The 14,852-nt window shown below is 49.0% G+C and overlaps 3 protein-coding genes across 6 annotated transcripts in view; 1 reads left to right on the forward strand and 2 right to left on the reverse strand.

The window, feature by feature from the left end:
* The window catches only part of shroom3 (shroom family member 3), a 44,249-nt gene extending 42,401 nt beyond the window's left edge, over positions 1-1,848 (forward strand). For 3 of the 4 annotated variants that reach the window (XM_027017730.2, XM_027017733.2, XM_027017732.2), the window contains one exon: positions 97-1,848. In XM_027017730.2, coding sequence (XP_026873531.2) covers positions 97-456 — 360 coding nt within the window. In that variant the 3' untranslated portion in view covers positions 457-1,848. The remainder of the gene's footprint in view (positions 1-96) is intronic. The other variant, XM_027017731.2, reaches the window with a different exon arrangement.
* Positions 1,422-7,707, reverse strand: LOC118240591 (ankyrin repeat domain-containing protein SOWAHB-like). The gene has a single exon (XM_035521495.1). The coding sequence runs from the start codon at positions 7,017-7,019 to the stop codon at positions 4,806-4,808; it is 2,214 nt and encodes a 737-aa protein (XP_035377388.1). The 5' UTR covers positions 7,020-7,707; the 3' UTR covers positions 1,422-4,805.
* Positions 7,708-7,742: 35 nt separating this feature from the next.
* Positions 7,743-14,589, reverse strand: ccni (cyclin I). The gene is made up of 7 exons (XM_027017734.2): positions 14,369-14,589; positions 13,631-13,787; positions 13,104-13,238; positions 11,279-11,353; positions 10,947-11,087; positions 9,881-10,114; positions 7,743-9,215 (listed from the first exon to the last, which is right to left on the reverse strand). Exons 2-7 carry the CDS (start codon positions 13,742-13,744, stop codon positions 8,769-8,771), a joined length of 1,146 nt encoding a protein of 381 aa, XP_026873535.2. The 5' UTR covers positions 13,745-13,787; positions 14,369-14,589; the 3' UTR covers positions 7,743-8,768.
* Positions 14,590-14,852: the final 263 nt, after the last annotated feature.

Raw genomic sequence — 14,852 nt, forward strand, 5'->3', positions numbered from 1 at the left:
TTGATTTACAGTTATTCTCAGTGATCCAGCTGATACCCGTGTGCTCCCTTTTTTATTTATGTTATTGAGATTGTGTGTATGTGTGTTGTGCTGCAGGCGTCTCTGCAGCAGAAGTGGCAACAGCTATGTAATCAGCAGGAGGACGCGCGAGAGCTGAAGGAGAACCTGGACCGGCGCGAGCGCGTGGTGCTGGACTTCCTGGCCGGCTACCTGAGCAGAGCGCAGCTGCGCAACTACCAGCGCTACGTCCGCGCCAAACCTGCCCTCCTCATCCGCCAGCGCCACTTGGACGGGCTCATCCGCCAAGGCGAGGAGCAGCTGCAGAGGCTGAGCGAGAGCATGCCCCCGGAGCTCCGCCCACCAGGCTTAGACCCCGCCTCTTCTTCTGCCGATAGGCCAGAGGGCTCCAACCTCCCCGCCCACTCGCCACGCCCCCCCACTGTGACAGCGCTTTGACGTCGCTCTTCAGCACGGAAAGCCGCTGCCAAGGAGGAAAACGCGAGGAGATGAAAGTGAGAGAAGGAAAAGGACGGAGAGCGCGAGAAGGAAGTGATGGGGAAGGAAAGAAGGGCAAAAAAAAAAGATTAAACGGAGAAAGAAAAAAAAAAAACAAGTGAGAAACTTTCAAATTCTTTCCCTGTGACAACACCCACGTGGTGCCTTAACCGAAGGTGTTCAGGCCAGAACGAAGGACAACGGTACCGCCTCACTAGTCCGTTTCCGTTAGGAAGCGTCGCTCGTTCTGACCTGCGTGCCTCCTTCCGCAATGGCCTTTTACACCAGCGCACTGCATCAGACCCGTGGCCCTGCCGACGGCTGACCTGAGCAGCACAGCCGGACCCCCAACACAGCCCAGCGATGCAAAACGCGTTCCGTTATATGACTCCGTTACACGTGCTTCGATGGGAGTTCAGCTGGCCACACGACTGTGGTTACTGTGGCAATACTGTGTGCAATCACTTCCTGACAGAGTCCTGACATGCACGTAACAGGTCTATCACTTTAGGAAAGAACTGGCTGTTTTTCACAATGCTGTAGTCTCCTTCTCACACACACACTCAAATAATAAGCACAAACTCTGTGCTTTAAGTGAGTCACCTATCCTCAAATTGCTTAAACTGCTCAAAGGCTGCAATGACATCAGCAACTGCAATAATTATTTATAAATAGCCTATATATGAAAATGTGTGTAATATGAACATGTACTAAGAGGTCTGTCCTAACCTCTTAAACGCCTTAAAGTGTAGAGAAATAAATACATTCTATATTTTATAAAACAGCATAAGGCCCATACATGAAAAATGCAGTTTTCAGGATGAATTGATTTTTGGATTCTCAGTTGGCTTTAAAAGGAAAAGGTGCTCCTGTGTCTGAACCATTAAAAGCTGTTCATTAGAGACAAAGTGGTGTTTTGATTGCATATTTAGTTTTCCGTCTCCCATAAATAACGAATAGGAATCACACTTGGATTATTATGCTTGTATTCTGTTCAAATATACGCTATATGACCCGATACTGTAAACGCTGCTGGTTTTCATAGTTTAAATAAGCCCATCGCTTACAAAAATGTTAGCCACCTTTTGTTATTTTTTATTTGTTGTTCTGTTCACTGTTCATCAGGTCTGTTGGCTTTTGTGCAGACAGACACCAGTGATGGTACCGTTGGTACATTACTTTCATTGTGTTTGTTAGATGTAGAATTTCAGACCCAACTTGGACTGGACCGTTGAAGTGCTGTGTTTTGTTCTTTTGGCAAATCGCACCATAAACAGGCCGTCACATTGCGCTGTTTAAGAGGAGAAAGGAAAAGCAGACGCATTCTATAAAAATAAATCTATTTTTTAAAAAGAGACTTGTTTACAGTGTTATGAAAGTGATATGAAAGCGATATGAAAACACTGCAAGCACAATCTAATCAGCTCATGGAGATCTACCGCCCTGCAGAGTTTAGTTACACCCTTTCTCCTGGAGATCTACCACCCCGCGGAGTACATCTCCAAGCCTAACCCAGCATACCTTACTCTATTTCCAGATACACTTAAAATCCTACACTAACTAAATTAATTAACCCTAATTTCTCAGCCTGTAAGTTCCATTCATTGCTTCACATGTCCTGTGAGACACTGGGACACTACTTTCACTCTAACCAACAATACATACTTAACAAAACTCACTCCTGGGTGCATAACAAAGCTATTTAAAATTTTGTAAATTGTCTCAAAATTAAAATATGAGGAATATTTCAATGGCAACTGAGTTAAAACTAGTGGAGACTACTGAATAAATGTATTTGCATAAGCTAAACATTGAAACAACAATCATTTTCACTCACTTATCAGCTATGATCATTAGCTTTATGTGACTGAAGTAGTTCTTCTAATTTTCAGTTCTGATATTTGAAGACTTTAGTGGAGTTCATTTTGTCATGGTGCAAAATGCTCGATACTATCACTCATTCACAATTTGGTCCAAAAACTAGACACAAGCTTTAAAAATCAAACAAAACTCAAGTGTGTGATCACAGAACTGCGCGTTCCAGACAACCCACAACTCAGCTACTGTAAGATGAAGATGAATGAAAAATGCTGTTTTGTGTGTAAGGCCTATAGCCAGCATCTTAAATTACACATGAACACCAAATGAACAAAAACATATCCAGGTGTGTTCTGGTGTGTGTGAAACAAATAGCATGCGAGTTTAGATGACCACCATCTCGATTTTAATCACATTCCATTTGCACAGCTGTGACGATCCCGCATCAGATTTTGCATTTCATTTCTTCATCATTTATTTGACATGCTCAAAAGATGTGGCTCTGGAGCGCCACCGTACAGGGCAGAATATCTCAGCTAAATAAGTCAAACTCTAATTCAACAGGAAAGTCCACTCACCTACCACCTCATTAGAAACTCCTTACTGGCCACTTTACCGGGTACAGCAGTCTTTTAGTTTACAAGCATACAAATGCAGACTGCAACTCATCTGAGGTCATGCACGGTTGGTCACATGCGACCCTATGAAAGGTCTATTTCTTGCATTACTGTAGACAGTGATCCCTTTCCAGTACAGCAGAGACACTGGCATGGTGGTATCAAGCACAGCAGCCCAGCTGCCGTTTTTTTTAGGTTTTTTTTTTTACGCATAGCAGTGTCACCGCTGTGTCAAGGGTGCTCCGCTCAACACTACAAGGTAGGTGTGTCTAATACAGTGGTTAGTGGTTCTCCACCAAACGTTTCTCCCATGTTGTCTGGCTAAGATACAAACACACTTTGTAAAAGGGGGGAAACCGTGCAGTGGGAACAGCTTAAAGCTGTTCATTCTCTACTGGAGTTGTAGGGTACACAAGACACCCTCTGCAATTGGTAACTACACTGTGGTATCCTACCACAGGATACAGCAGAACACACCCGCGACAAGACGGGACACGCAAACATTTCATACGTCTCACGGTATTTGTTTATGTGGTTACACAAGATCCAGAAGTGAAGACCATGAAGCAAGACATGGCCTGATTTGAAAAAAAGTGGTTTATTTCAAAGTGTCTAATCAGCTCAGTGCAGGGACTCCCGAGATTTTTCCTCCCCGAATGACAAAAGGCCACAGTGGAGTCATTTGGTCCTTGTGCTCCCCAACGTCCCACACAGTCAGACAAGCTACAACAAGTTCTTTCTTTACTCCAGCACCGTACAATACTAGTGGTTAGAATGTGCGTGTGCAAAACAATGAGAGGTTCAGAACCGGGGTCCTAGTGAGCAAGTTTAAAATGACAAACGTCCCTTTGCAACCCTGTTCTCCGTAGTATCACCTATACAGCAACATTAAGCACACAGTATGAGTCCAGGTTACTATAGCATTACCTAGGCGACTGTGGACCCGGAATCCTCTGTCCTGCCAGTGGAAATATAAGTCTGCTCTGCCAATCCTGCTTTTTGGATTTACTGTAAGATCAATGCAAGGGACAGATGGTTAAATATTAAAGCCACAAACTGAAACAGCTGAAGACTTAATCTTAATCTCTGATGACATCAGAGAAGCGCATGAATATAAAAAGCCTACACATACCGAATATATTACTGGATGCATAGTTGCTTTACAGTATTTACAGACAAATACAGCACACTTAATAATGGTTGCCAGTCAAATTCCTAGAACATAAGATTTTAAGAGGATATAAAGCGAGGAGTTTCCTGTTTAAAGCTCTGGCAGAATGTGGACTGTTTGTTTACCCTCAGATTAGAGGGTTAGGGTCAGTAGTGCAGTTTCTCTTCCTGCTCACATGTCAAAACGGGGGGGGGGGGGGGGACACCACCAACAATGAGCCAAAAGAGCCCTTCAGGACATAAGAGGTCATATGATTAGAGGGAGAAAATGCAGGACTGAATGCACAAGGATAAGGAGGCAGTATTTGACTGTCAGGCCACCATCTGAATATACAGACAGGCAATGCAAACACCACACACACACACACACCCAGCCACCCACATCTTAGCTAAAACTCTTTTCCTGTCCCCTTCTGTGTAAAGACGTTTGGCTAAACCCAACCTCTGAACAGACTTGGAGAGCAACACTAGTGAGCCTTAAAGCACCCAAAGTGGTTTAATGAATATACAACCTCTAGTGTTCATTTCCATTAGTGTCACACAGCACATGTTTTCAGTGAGTTAAATCCCCATTGCGCAGGCTCCGTCAGAAGCACCAGTCCTGACACCAGAAACCGATTCAGTTTAACCGGTGATTCTGAAACTGTCCGTCTGCTGTGCCAAAGTAAGTACAAGGGTTTTCCAGGAGTGGCATCCGGTAGGTTTTCACAGGATGGACTCTGCTGTGGCTGAGACTCTCAGCTGTGGCTTGTGTTTGAACAGCGCGGCGAACGACGAGTGTCTCTTCACCGTGGCGACAGATGGGGCGACAGCCAGGTCTGGGGGCTTCTCCGCAGACCTGCGCACTCCCGTGCTGCTCCCGAGTGCCCTCTGGGGGGCGCCGAGGAGCTCGAGCAGCTCCCGGTCTCCGTTTTTCTCCAGATACTGCCACGGCTTTTTGCCACTGTTGTCTCTGAGCGTCACGTCGGCCCTGTACTTGTGCACCAGGAGGCGGAGCATCTTCCTGTGTCCGTGGAGGGCGGCCAGGTGGAGGGGCGTGTAACCGCAGGTGCTCCTGGCATCCACGTCCAGCTGCTGGCCCGTCTTGCTCACGCCGTACCAGAGCGTGTTGAGGACGCGGTGGTCACCGTGCTTGGCGATCCAGTGCAGCACGTTGAAACCCGACAAGAAGTCGCGCTTGGCCAGCAGGCCCGGCTCCTCGCGGAAGAGCGAGTAGACATCGGCCCAGGCGCCCGCCGCAGCCTTGGCAAACCAGTCGTGCTCGTGCGGCTCCAGCGGCACCTGCGAGTGCCTGGGGCCGAGGCAGGCCGAGTCGTGCGCCAGGCTGCGGGTGGAGTCCGTGGAGGAGAGGCCGTCCAGGGTGCTCGGGGCGCAGCTGGACAAGGTGGAGGCGGGGCGGTCGCTGAGGAACGAGGAGATCCGGCGCAGGCGCCTGAGGCGGGGCGAGTCGCCGTCCTCCTGGGCCGCTCGGTCCAGGTCTGCCCCCAGGCTCCGGCACATGCGGCTCTTCAGGCGCTGGGAGAGCCGGCGTGCGACCGGCCCGGACGGAGGAGCCCGGCCCGGAAGGGGCTCCTGGTCTGGGAGGTCCCCGGTGGAGCGGTGCCAGGGAGCCACGCTCCGCTCGGCCCGGTGCAGCTGCGCCAGCAGCTCAGACTCGCGCAGGCGACGGCTGGCAGGCGGCTCCACCTCCACCTCCTCCGCCATGATGACATCCAACGCGTCTTCGCTGGACCAGTCGTCCTGGTAGAACTGCGGGGGCCAACAGGGGTCTGTGGCGGGGAACAGGTTAAGGCTGCCCTGGCTGGACGAGACGCCCCGGAACTGGCCAAGCCCCCGGTGGCCAGCTGCCGGTGGTAGGCGGAGGGTTTCCAAGGGCAGGTTGCACCTCTGGGGGGCAGCCTTGAGCAGAGCGGCTGCCGCCATTCCATCATCATCATCATCATCATCATCATCTCCCGGCTCTTGGATGTATACAGCCGGGGTCATCCTGAACAGGCAGTCATTACTCTGGCTCAGACCCGCCTGGACACAGGAGCAGCAGGAAGAGGCGGTAGTAGGCAAGTCAGCTAGGCAAGGACTGGAAGCGTAACTCTGAGACTGACCCAGAGGGATGGCAAACGGCCAAGGATCCTCATGGTTACGGTCAGTGAGAGCGTGTGCAGGCGCCGTGTCACCGGGCGGAGAGGTCAAAACCACCTCGTAGGACGGGCAATCCAGAGGAGGCCAAAAGGACGTCTGGCTGCAACCGTCCGCTTCTCGCAACTGTCCGAGGTCGGCGCGGTAAACACCATTGTGTTGTGTCGTTTCCGCGAGTGCTTTCAACGCCCCCGACTGATCCGAGCTCTGGCCGCTCCCACTGGAGCGTGTGGAGTCTGTAATAAACGGGGCTGGTTTCAAAGTGCAAGCGTCGCTGCCTCCCTCGCTGCCGGTGGCGGAGGACACCGTTTGCTCCCACGAGGCTTGGACAGGCGTCTCCAAATTCACTATTTCTACGTCGTCGTCGTCGTCGTTGTTTACAATCCCAGCAACGGGTAAAATGTGTTCGGTGCTGTGGCGGGCTTTCCGAGCTCCGCTGGCAACCTCGTCGTGACGCTGCGGTCGAGCCGCCGCGGGTTTGGCTGCGCCACGTCCCGCTTGGCGCGTTTGGTCGCGGCGGCCGCCTGACGAGGCTTTGCTGACGGGGACGTCGCCGACATGCGGCCGAAATTTTTTCTTCAGAACGACGTAACACACTCCGTCCTCTTGCTTCACCGTCGCCAGCGCGTTCACGAACGTTTTAAACAGCTCGCGGTTGTGCGCCCTGTCCTCGTTGTCGCGCAAAAAGTCTTTAAAGTGCGCCAGTAAGTGCGCGTTCCGCACGACTCCCCCGCCGGTGCGCAGGAAGCCCAGCACTGCTTCTTGAGAGAAGTCGGTGGCCATGCTCGACTCGCTGTTGCTCGGGCGTCCTCTCAGGTCTCTGCAGCGCCGAAGTTCAGGATGAACTGTCAGAGGTTTCGGGTGCTCGGCACGTGAACGCCGCCCACGCGCCGATCTGAACTCCTCCTGCGTTCCTGTGCCGCGCGCGCTCTGCGAAGATTTATGCTTTAGTGAATTTAGCAAAATAAAGTGTCTCTTCTGTGTGTGTGTGTGTGTGTGTGTGGAAACTTTGGTAATCGGTTACTTTGAACTGATTTGCCCACGGTTTGGTGTCCCTGAAGGAAGATAGAGAAAGTTTAAAGAGGAAGAGGTTTAATCATAGAGAAGAAACGAAAAAAAGCTATTTTGTGTGGTCAGTGCTAATACATTTTATGATACAAGCAGGTTGATTCCGATTCCTCCACTGATTAAAAAAAAAAGGTGAAGAGCAAATTAGTCAAGGAGTCCTTGAGAGACGTTTGCGTTTTGCCGCTCTTGTAATCCACGTTATTTATAATCGTATAATCACTGCTCGTGTGAAGGGCAAGTTGGGTGCAATCGGGCTCTCCCCATGACGTCTGTTCCTCGGATCAGTGTCGGAGCGGTGTAAATGAGACAGAATACGGGATCACATTCCCTACTTTAATGCCAACCAATGGATTTGGTTGAAATATAGACGGTTGTAGGAACGCACTTTTTCCTCTTTCCTGTGTGTGTGTGTGTGTGAGAGAGGAACCGTAGTCAGTGTGGCTTAATAGACGGTTTGTTTATTTCGATCTTTGCGTTGATGTTTCAGCAGTACAGGCAGACCTGAAGCCTCCAGAGGAGAACAGAGCCAAAGATAACAGCAGAGAACACGTGCAGCACTGGTCGGAATGGTCCTTTATGTCCATTTCCACAGATGTTGTTTTTTTGTTTTTTTTTAAACTTTTTTTCCCCTCACTTTTCTGATGGAAAAACACGGTTGCGTTTTCGTTGGGGAATAAACACTAAACTGCGCTGCTCCCTGGTCTGTGCAAGTGCGTGTGTGAGGAGATGGTGTTTACTGTAGTAACGTTATATTAATGCTGTCTTAGCAGAAGTGATAGGGAGTTTAGCACCATTACACATGCATGCACACGCATCTCAGTAAACAACAGACAGATCGTAGAGGGAAGAGAGATCAGTCAGAATCGACAAAGTGAGAGGGAGAGAGAATCACAAAGAATTAATCAAGGGGAAAGAAAAATCATAAATAACATTTGTATTACAGTTCATAGCCAAAACAAAGTATTAAATTAAATCCATTTTCTTTTAACCGTGGAATTATACAATATATTAATTCACACTTACATTCAGGAGTGCCATTTGCTTTGTACATGAGAAATGCAACAAAAAACAGAAAAGCACATGAAAGAACACAGCACACTCTGAGCGGATGTGAACTCCCAGGGCCGCACACGCGCACACACACCCACCCACACATTAGAATATATGAACATTTTTGCCAACAGGGATAAGTGAGTCAACACCGAAGACAGACATTTTACAACAAGGACGGGAAAAGTATTTCTACTTTTTTGTTGAGATTTTTACTTTATATTGATTTTTTTCTTCCTTTTTTGTAATTAGGCTAAACAGAGAGGTCTGAATAAACTGTGGCTTATAAAGTACATTTATAATATGCACACGTTTTGGCTCTTTTCTGCTCTGAAGGTGGAGGGAGGTGCCGAAACTGCGGTTTCTCTTTATCGTCGACCTGCGCTGCCTATCGAACTAGCCCTGCTTGTGTTGCTAGGAGACAGTGACGGGCTGAAGAGCCGGGCACGGCGGGGACCCTCTCTCTGGGCGGGCTACCAAGAGCACGCTGCCCGAAGAGGCCCCGCCTCCAGCCGGCTCATCCCCGCCCCATGGCACCCCTTCCGGGGGGCTGTCCTCATTGTAGAGGCGCTTGATGCCGTCGAAGTACTCGTCCACGTCCATCTGCTCCACTTTGCGTTTGGCTGACGGCTTCCTCCGCAGCGCCAGGGACGTGCAAAGGGCAGCGCCAGAGGGCGGGACAGCCGAGAGATGCCAGGCGGGCAGCGCCGGCCTTTGCCGGTGTTCCGGGTGGGGGTCACTGAAGGGAGAGGGGCGTGGGGGGAGGCAGATGTACACAGTGTTGGGAGGCAGGGAGGCCGTGTGTGTGGACAGGCAACGTGCAACCAGCTCTCTGCAGCCAATCAGCTCTGAGCTGTCAATCTAAGAGAGATGGGGAGAGAGAGAGAGGAAAAAAAATAAACAACTTCATCAGTAAAATGATCCCAAACCATCCCAACAGCGAGGCAGCGCATCATCTTCCTCACTGACACCAACACTGACACCGACAGCCCTCGCTGGCCTCCCAAGCCAGGTCACGCTACGCTGGTGACCAGATCTACCAGAGTTTTTCCATGTTGGTCCACCAAAACCAATAGTCAGAGCAACAGCCTACGTGTAGAAGCGTATTCAGGTAAAGTGTGTTGAGTGTTAGGATGTATAAATATTAAAAGCATATTTTCTAATCCAGCTGGGGGTTGGAAAGGTGTTCAGTTTAAACCTGGATCGCACTTGCCCTTCCTCCCTTCCTCCAGGGCCGGAGACGCTGAGAAAATTTCCTCCTAAATTGAATGTCTGATAAATATATTTGGCAGAAGCTCTTATCTACAGTGACTGTAGATAAGAGCTTCTGCCAAATGCTGAAAATGTAAATGTAAACAATGGAGGAAAAACAAGTAAAGTATCTTTTCTGATGTCTTTTTTTAGTGACAGAGCGAGAGAGAGAGAGAGAGAGTGAGAGAGTGTGTGTGTGTGTGTGTGTGTGTGTGTGTGTGTGTGTGTGTGAGTGTGTGTGAGTATGATGAAGGACTGGCGCGAGGACGTTTTACCTGCGTTTTCTGCAGCAGGTCAACAGTGAGAGCAAGCCAATCAGGACAGAGTTTCTCCAGCTGCAGGGTGACGAGGGCAAGGGCCAGCATTGAGCCACGCACATGCAGTAGTGCACTGTGGGAAATGCAGTGCAGTAACTCCTGGGTGAGCAGGGCCAGGTGCTGGGACCGGTTCAAACCAGATAAGCCACTGTTGAAGTGCACCGCCTTACAGCTGAACACCATCGCATGAAACTAGAGACAGAGGGAGAGAAAGAGAGAGCGAGAGAGAGTATAGAATAAATGTTTAACCACTCTGGTAGGGAAATATTATGCTGGCATACACATCATGACAAAGCACTTTTGTAAGGCGCTCTGGATAAGAGGGTCTGCTAAATGTCATAAATGTATACTTTTTAACTCGTCCTGATCTGCAGTACCACTTGGCACCACCAGGGCGCTCCCTAACCTTTCCTGCCACAGTGCTAGTTTTGAAAAAAGTGTGAACAGAAACAGTCCTCGTGTTCCTCTGTGGGTCACTGTTTTTTAACACATTACTCCTTTCGACATTAAGTCCGTGTCTGCGTGACTGGCAACACGAGTATGAGAGATTGCAAAATCTTTCCCAAGACAGTGTTTCATGTGGCTTTATTAACTTAATATCATAATATTAATATAACATAATATCATGCATGAGATGATAGATGATGGCAATGAGATTCTTAATGATTTGCAGGTTTTTGTGTCTGAGTGAGTGACACGCTCACAGTGTGTGTGTGTGTGTGTGTGTGATGAGGCAGACACTCTCGATGTGGAGGTATGCGAGTGTGTGTGTGTTGAGAATTCAAGAGTGGGTGTGTGCACGCGTGTGTGTGTGTTGCAAGACACAATGTGGAGGAATTCAAGTGAGTGTGTGTGTGTGTGTATTGAGACACACTCACGATGTGGAGGAACTCGAGTGTGTGTGTGTGTGTGTGTGTGTGTGTGTGTGTGTGTGTGTGTGTGTGGAAACACTCACGATGTGCAGGAAGGTAAGGGGTGTGGCAGTGTGTGTGTGTGTGTGTGTGTGTGTGTGTGTGACACTCACAATGTGCAGGAAGGTGAGGGGTGTGGCAGTGTGCAGGTCCCAGCTGAGTTTATCCAGAATGATCCTCTCCATCCTCAACATCTCAGAACGAGTGCAGCCACAGCTACTGCTGCTAATGAGCTCTCTCAGAGTGGGGAGTCGCTGCACGCAAGCACACACACACACACACACACACACACACACACACACACGGAACAAAACATAGAGTGTCATCTTCTGTTTCTCCTGGGTCTGAGGTCTAGTCCATAATGCACACGGTTTCGTCGACACAGCACCAACACCGGGTGAACATGGGGCGTCCCGCCTCGTCAGGCTGCCTCAGCAAGACTCACCTCGTCCTCCTCACTGGTCTTGGCAGCCAGGAAGAAACAGGTGATGGCGATGCAGCGCAAGTACTTAGGACGCGCCTGAGAGGAAAAAAGAGAAGAGACAGAAAGTGAGAGAGAGAGAGAGAGAGAGAGAGAGAGAGAGAGAGAGAGAGAGAGAGAGAGAGAGAGAGAGAGAGGTGAAAGACAACAACAAGAGAACAAGACTGTGGAAAAGCAACACAATACAGATGCAGCATGTCGCGCCATGTTAGATTCATCACGTCCGTAGCGCGCGCAGTGTGTGTATAAGACTGTGCTGGATCGTAGGCCTACGTGCCACACTGCAGAGAACTGAACGGCTGCCATCTTCACGTTTATACTACGACGGGACGCCGCCCATCTTGCCCATCTCTTACACCTGCTGCGTTTACCTCTTCTGTTTACTTCCCACATTGCCAACCAGAAGTGTGTAAATTTTGAAACGCAGGGGAACGCCATCACACTTTCATTTAAAATCGGCCCCCGGTCACATGTGTTGGGCAGACCGCAGTTTCTCAACCCCCCCGCCACTCCGGTGTTGCAAGCCACAGAGGAACCGTGCACGTCACACTGAGAACCTCCGTCACTCCCTCAAGCAGAGCCCAGTTCCTTAAAGGGCAACCAATCCTTTAAATTCAAGCTGTAAACAGCTAGAACACCTGCTGGACCTCCAGAGGCTCTACAGTTAACAGCTGCAGAACAAAAAAGCGAAGCCACACCAATTCAGTATTCTTGCATGCACTAACAATCATGTTAGAGAATTGGATTACTATTACGCACCAGGTCATTATCATTCTTCACTACACAATGGCAGACAAAATAAATAAATACTTTGAAAAAGCCACCAGGCAGTGCCTAGTTACACTGCAAATGAAAACTGAAAGCATCCCTTTGCCTTTCATCTTAAACAGTGCTGACCGTCATCAAAAAAAGAACCACATACTTGGAAATGAAGAAATGTAGCCAAACAAGCCCTCCCCATTAAACAGCCTCGCAGGTAGTGTCACTGTATGATGTTGGCAGTGTGTGGCCTGACCACACGGCACGATGACCCAGACACGCAAAAGCAAAAGCCGCGAATGTACTCATCTCCAAGTTGCATTTGGCGACAACCTCCCTTCATTTAGCGAGACACATTACAGCGGCGTGCCAGCAAAATGGCACATTATAGCCGGTCCTAACGCGCTTACACAACCGTGTTATCTTCCCTTTAAATGCTTCACTTCTGAAAAAAACTCATTCACTGCTCACCATGTTAAAAACTAAACCTGAAACTGTGCAGTTGCGCACACATTTGTCTCAAGCACGACAGGGAGGGAAAAAAAGCGCACGATTGTGAAGAGACGAGCAGAAACTCACAGTAAAGCAAAGTGCGTGCAACAGCTCTGTATCTACGAGGGATGATGACATCAGAAATGATGACATCAAAAGCAAGTGTGGTGGCACTGAGGAAATCCGCAGACTAAATCAAACCTTTCCTGACTGTATCTTCTTCAATACTTGACCTTGGGCTTCTCACATCAAACAGTTAACTCTTGCAGTTACAGCGTTTGGCAGACACCCTTGTCGCCCATCAACAACGTATCCATGCGAACGCGGATAGGTTCGTGTCACGAACACAATACAGGCCCTTTAGCCTGGCCAAAGTGAGGAAGAAGACAGAGGAAGGGTGTTTGTGAGTAATTTTCTTACTACAGTGTGGGACTGCGTGTTCTCCACTACTGACCCTCGCACAGGTGAATTTTATTGGTTGACCACCAGCCTGGCACTGTTTTTGAGCGCCGCTGGCTTTGAGCCATGATGGCCATACCTTAACGGTGGCAAGAAAGCGGTCGAGGATGGAGACGGCCAGGCAGATGGTTTCTGGGTAGAGCTGCAGGCGGCGGTGCACGTCGGCGAGCCAGCGCACCGCCTCGTCTCGCTGACCGGGGGAGATGTCTGCATCCTGTGGGGCGTAAGGCGTCACATAAAACACCAAAAAAGAAACGCGCGCGAAACAACGCAAAGCAGGCACGACAGCTCCGCAGGCCGGAGCACGAGTAACATCAGATGCTCCGCGCCGTTATATCCTAGGCTGCGGAACCACACAGAGCCCTCATGTGTGTTTCTGGTCCTAAAGACAAAACGTGGGGCCTTATCGTCTGTGTGCGACCTCGGTGTGAGGCCATAAGCCCAGTACATGATGGTGACGCTACAGGCTTAGAGAGGTTGGGGCACGGGTGGGCGATCTGACGCCAAACCGTCCACTGAAACTTGGACAAGTATCACAAATACACAATAACGACAAAGTCAAGTCCGATTCCAGGACTTGTGGGGTCCCGTGACGCTTCACCCCACCTGGCTGGATGGCTTTTTGGGCACGCGGGCCTTCCACAGCCTGGCTTCCCTAGACGCTGCCTGTTCCAGACGGAAATGCAGCTTCCGGCCTTCCAAGGGTTCGGCGAATTTCATCGCGGTCCCCGGAAAAGCCTACCTCCCCGCTGGATACAGCAACCTGCGCACAGAACAAAGACAGGCCGTTAAGGTTCTGTAGGACGAGACGTTGACACAAGTCGGCGTATAACGTTTGAGATGGTTTTCCTTCCTAAAATGTACGCTGCTGGCTGTTCACTTACGTATGACTGAACACTGAAATGATGGGACGTAAAAGTGACAAAGTGAAAGACTTTTTGTTGTTGTTGTTGTTGCTGCTTGAGCGTTAAAATATCTCAACTATGGCGATCATAGTTAGCTCGCTAGCTAACCTACGTTAGTTAACCAGCTAAGAAGGTGCATTGTACTGTGTGTAGCCAAATATAAACATCTAACTACATAGCCATAAACTCTGAACTAGCCAAGTTAGCTACCTGACTGCAAGCCTAACCAGAAAGTGAGAGTCAGCAGTGAGAGTCAGCTTGCTTTACTAAATCAAAAACTCCCGTGGCGAGCTACATTACTCATTTTCACTCAGTGAGCAAATAAACCAAGTGTTCGCTAACGTTAACATTAGTCTCAGCTATGTAGCCAGCTAGGCTCAAGCTCTAGATAGGTAACTATCTCTAGATATGAAATATCACAACCGCTGTCCTAACCTACCTCCCCTTCAAGGCTGTGGGAAACGCAGTCCGATTTGGAGATCATCCGGTCCATTAAACTGAAGTTAAATAAAAAACCAGATTGGATCGAGACATATCTTTACGCTTCCATCTTCGCCTCCATTTTCTGATAAATTTAGGGGGGTAAAAACTGATAAAAATAAAAGGAACGGAATATAGACAAATGCGTCTACTTCCGCGGAGGGAACTGAAAAGGAAGGAAACAGGCCCGCCCCTTTTCTTACTGCGCAGTCCGTTTAGGAGTTTCTTAGATAAATTATGACGATTATTAACTAGCTAAATAGAGGTCATTACTCAAACATATATACGAAATATTGTGATCGAATACAACTTTGGAAAGGCTGTGGGTAATTTAATAATTGTGTTATATTTGTGAGAACTACTTTCTCTGGCGAACGGATTGTTTAAGATTATGTAATGCGCTACCCGTGGGCTCTATTTTCTATCAAGGCAGATGACACTGG

The sequence above is a fragment of the Electrophorus electricus genome, chromosome 22 (genome assembly GCF_013358815.1).
Source record: "Electrophorus electricus isolate fEleEle1 chromosome 22, fEleEle1.pri, whole genome shotgun sequence".
In the NCBI taxonomy this organism is placed as follows: domain Eukaryota; kingdom Metazoa; phylum Chordata; class Actinopteri; order Gymnotiformes; family Gymnotidae; genus Electrophorus; species Electrophorus electricus.

Bases quoted from the DNA above. Each gene is read 5' to 3' on its own strand.
- LOC118240591 (XM_035521495.1), bottom strand. From the start codon at position 7,019: ATGGCCACCGACTTCTCTCAAGAAGCAGTGCTGGGCTTCCTGCGCACC.
- ccni (XM_027017734.2), bottom strand. From the start codon at position 13,744: ATGAAATTCGCCGAACCCTTGGAAGGCCGGAAGCTGCATTTCCGTCTG. The intron at 11,354-13,103 runs GTATGGCCATCA...TTTTCCTCTCAG, and splicing joins GCTTTCTTGCCACCGTTAAG to GCGCGTCCTAAGTACTTGCG. The intron at 9,216-9,880 runs GTAAAACGTCCT...CATCTCTCTTAG, and splicing joins ACCTGCTGCAGAAAACGCAG to ATTGACAGCTCAGAGCTGAT.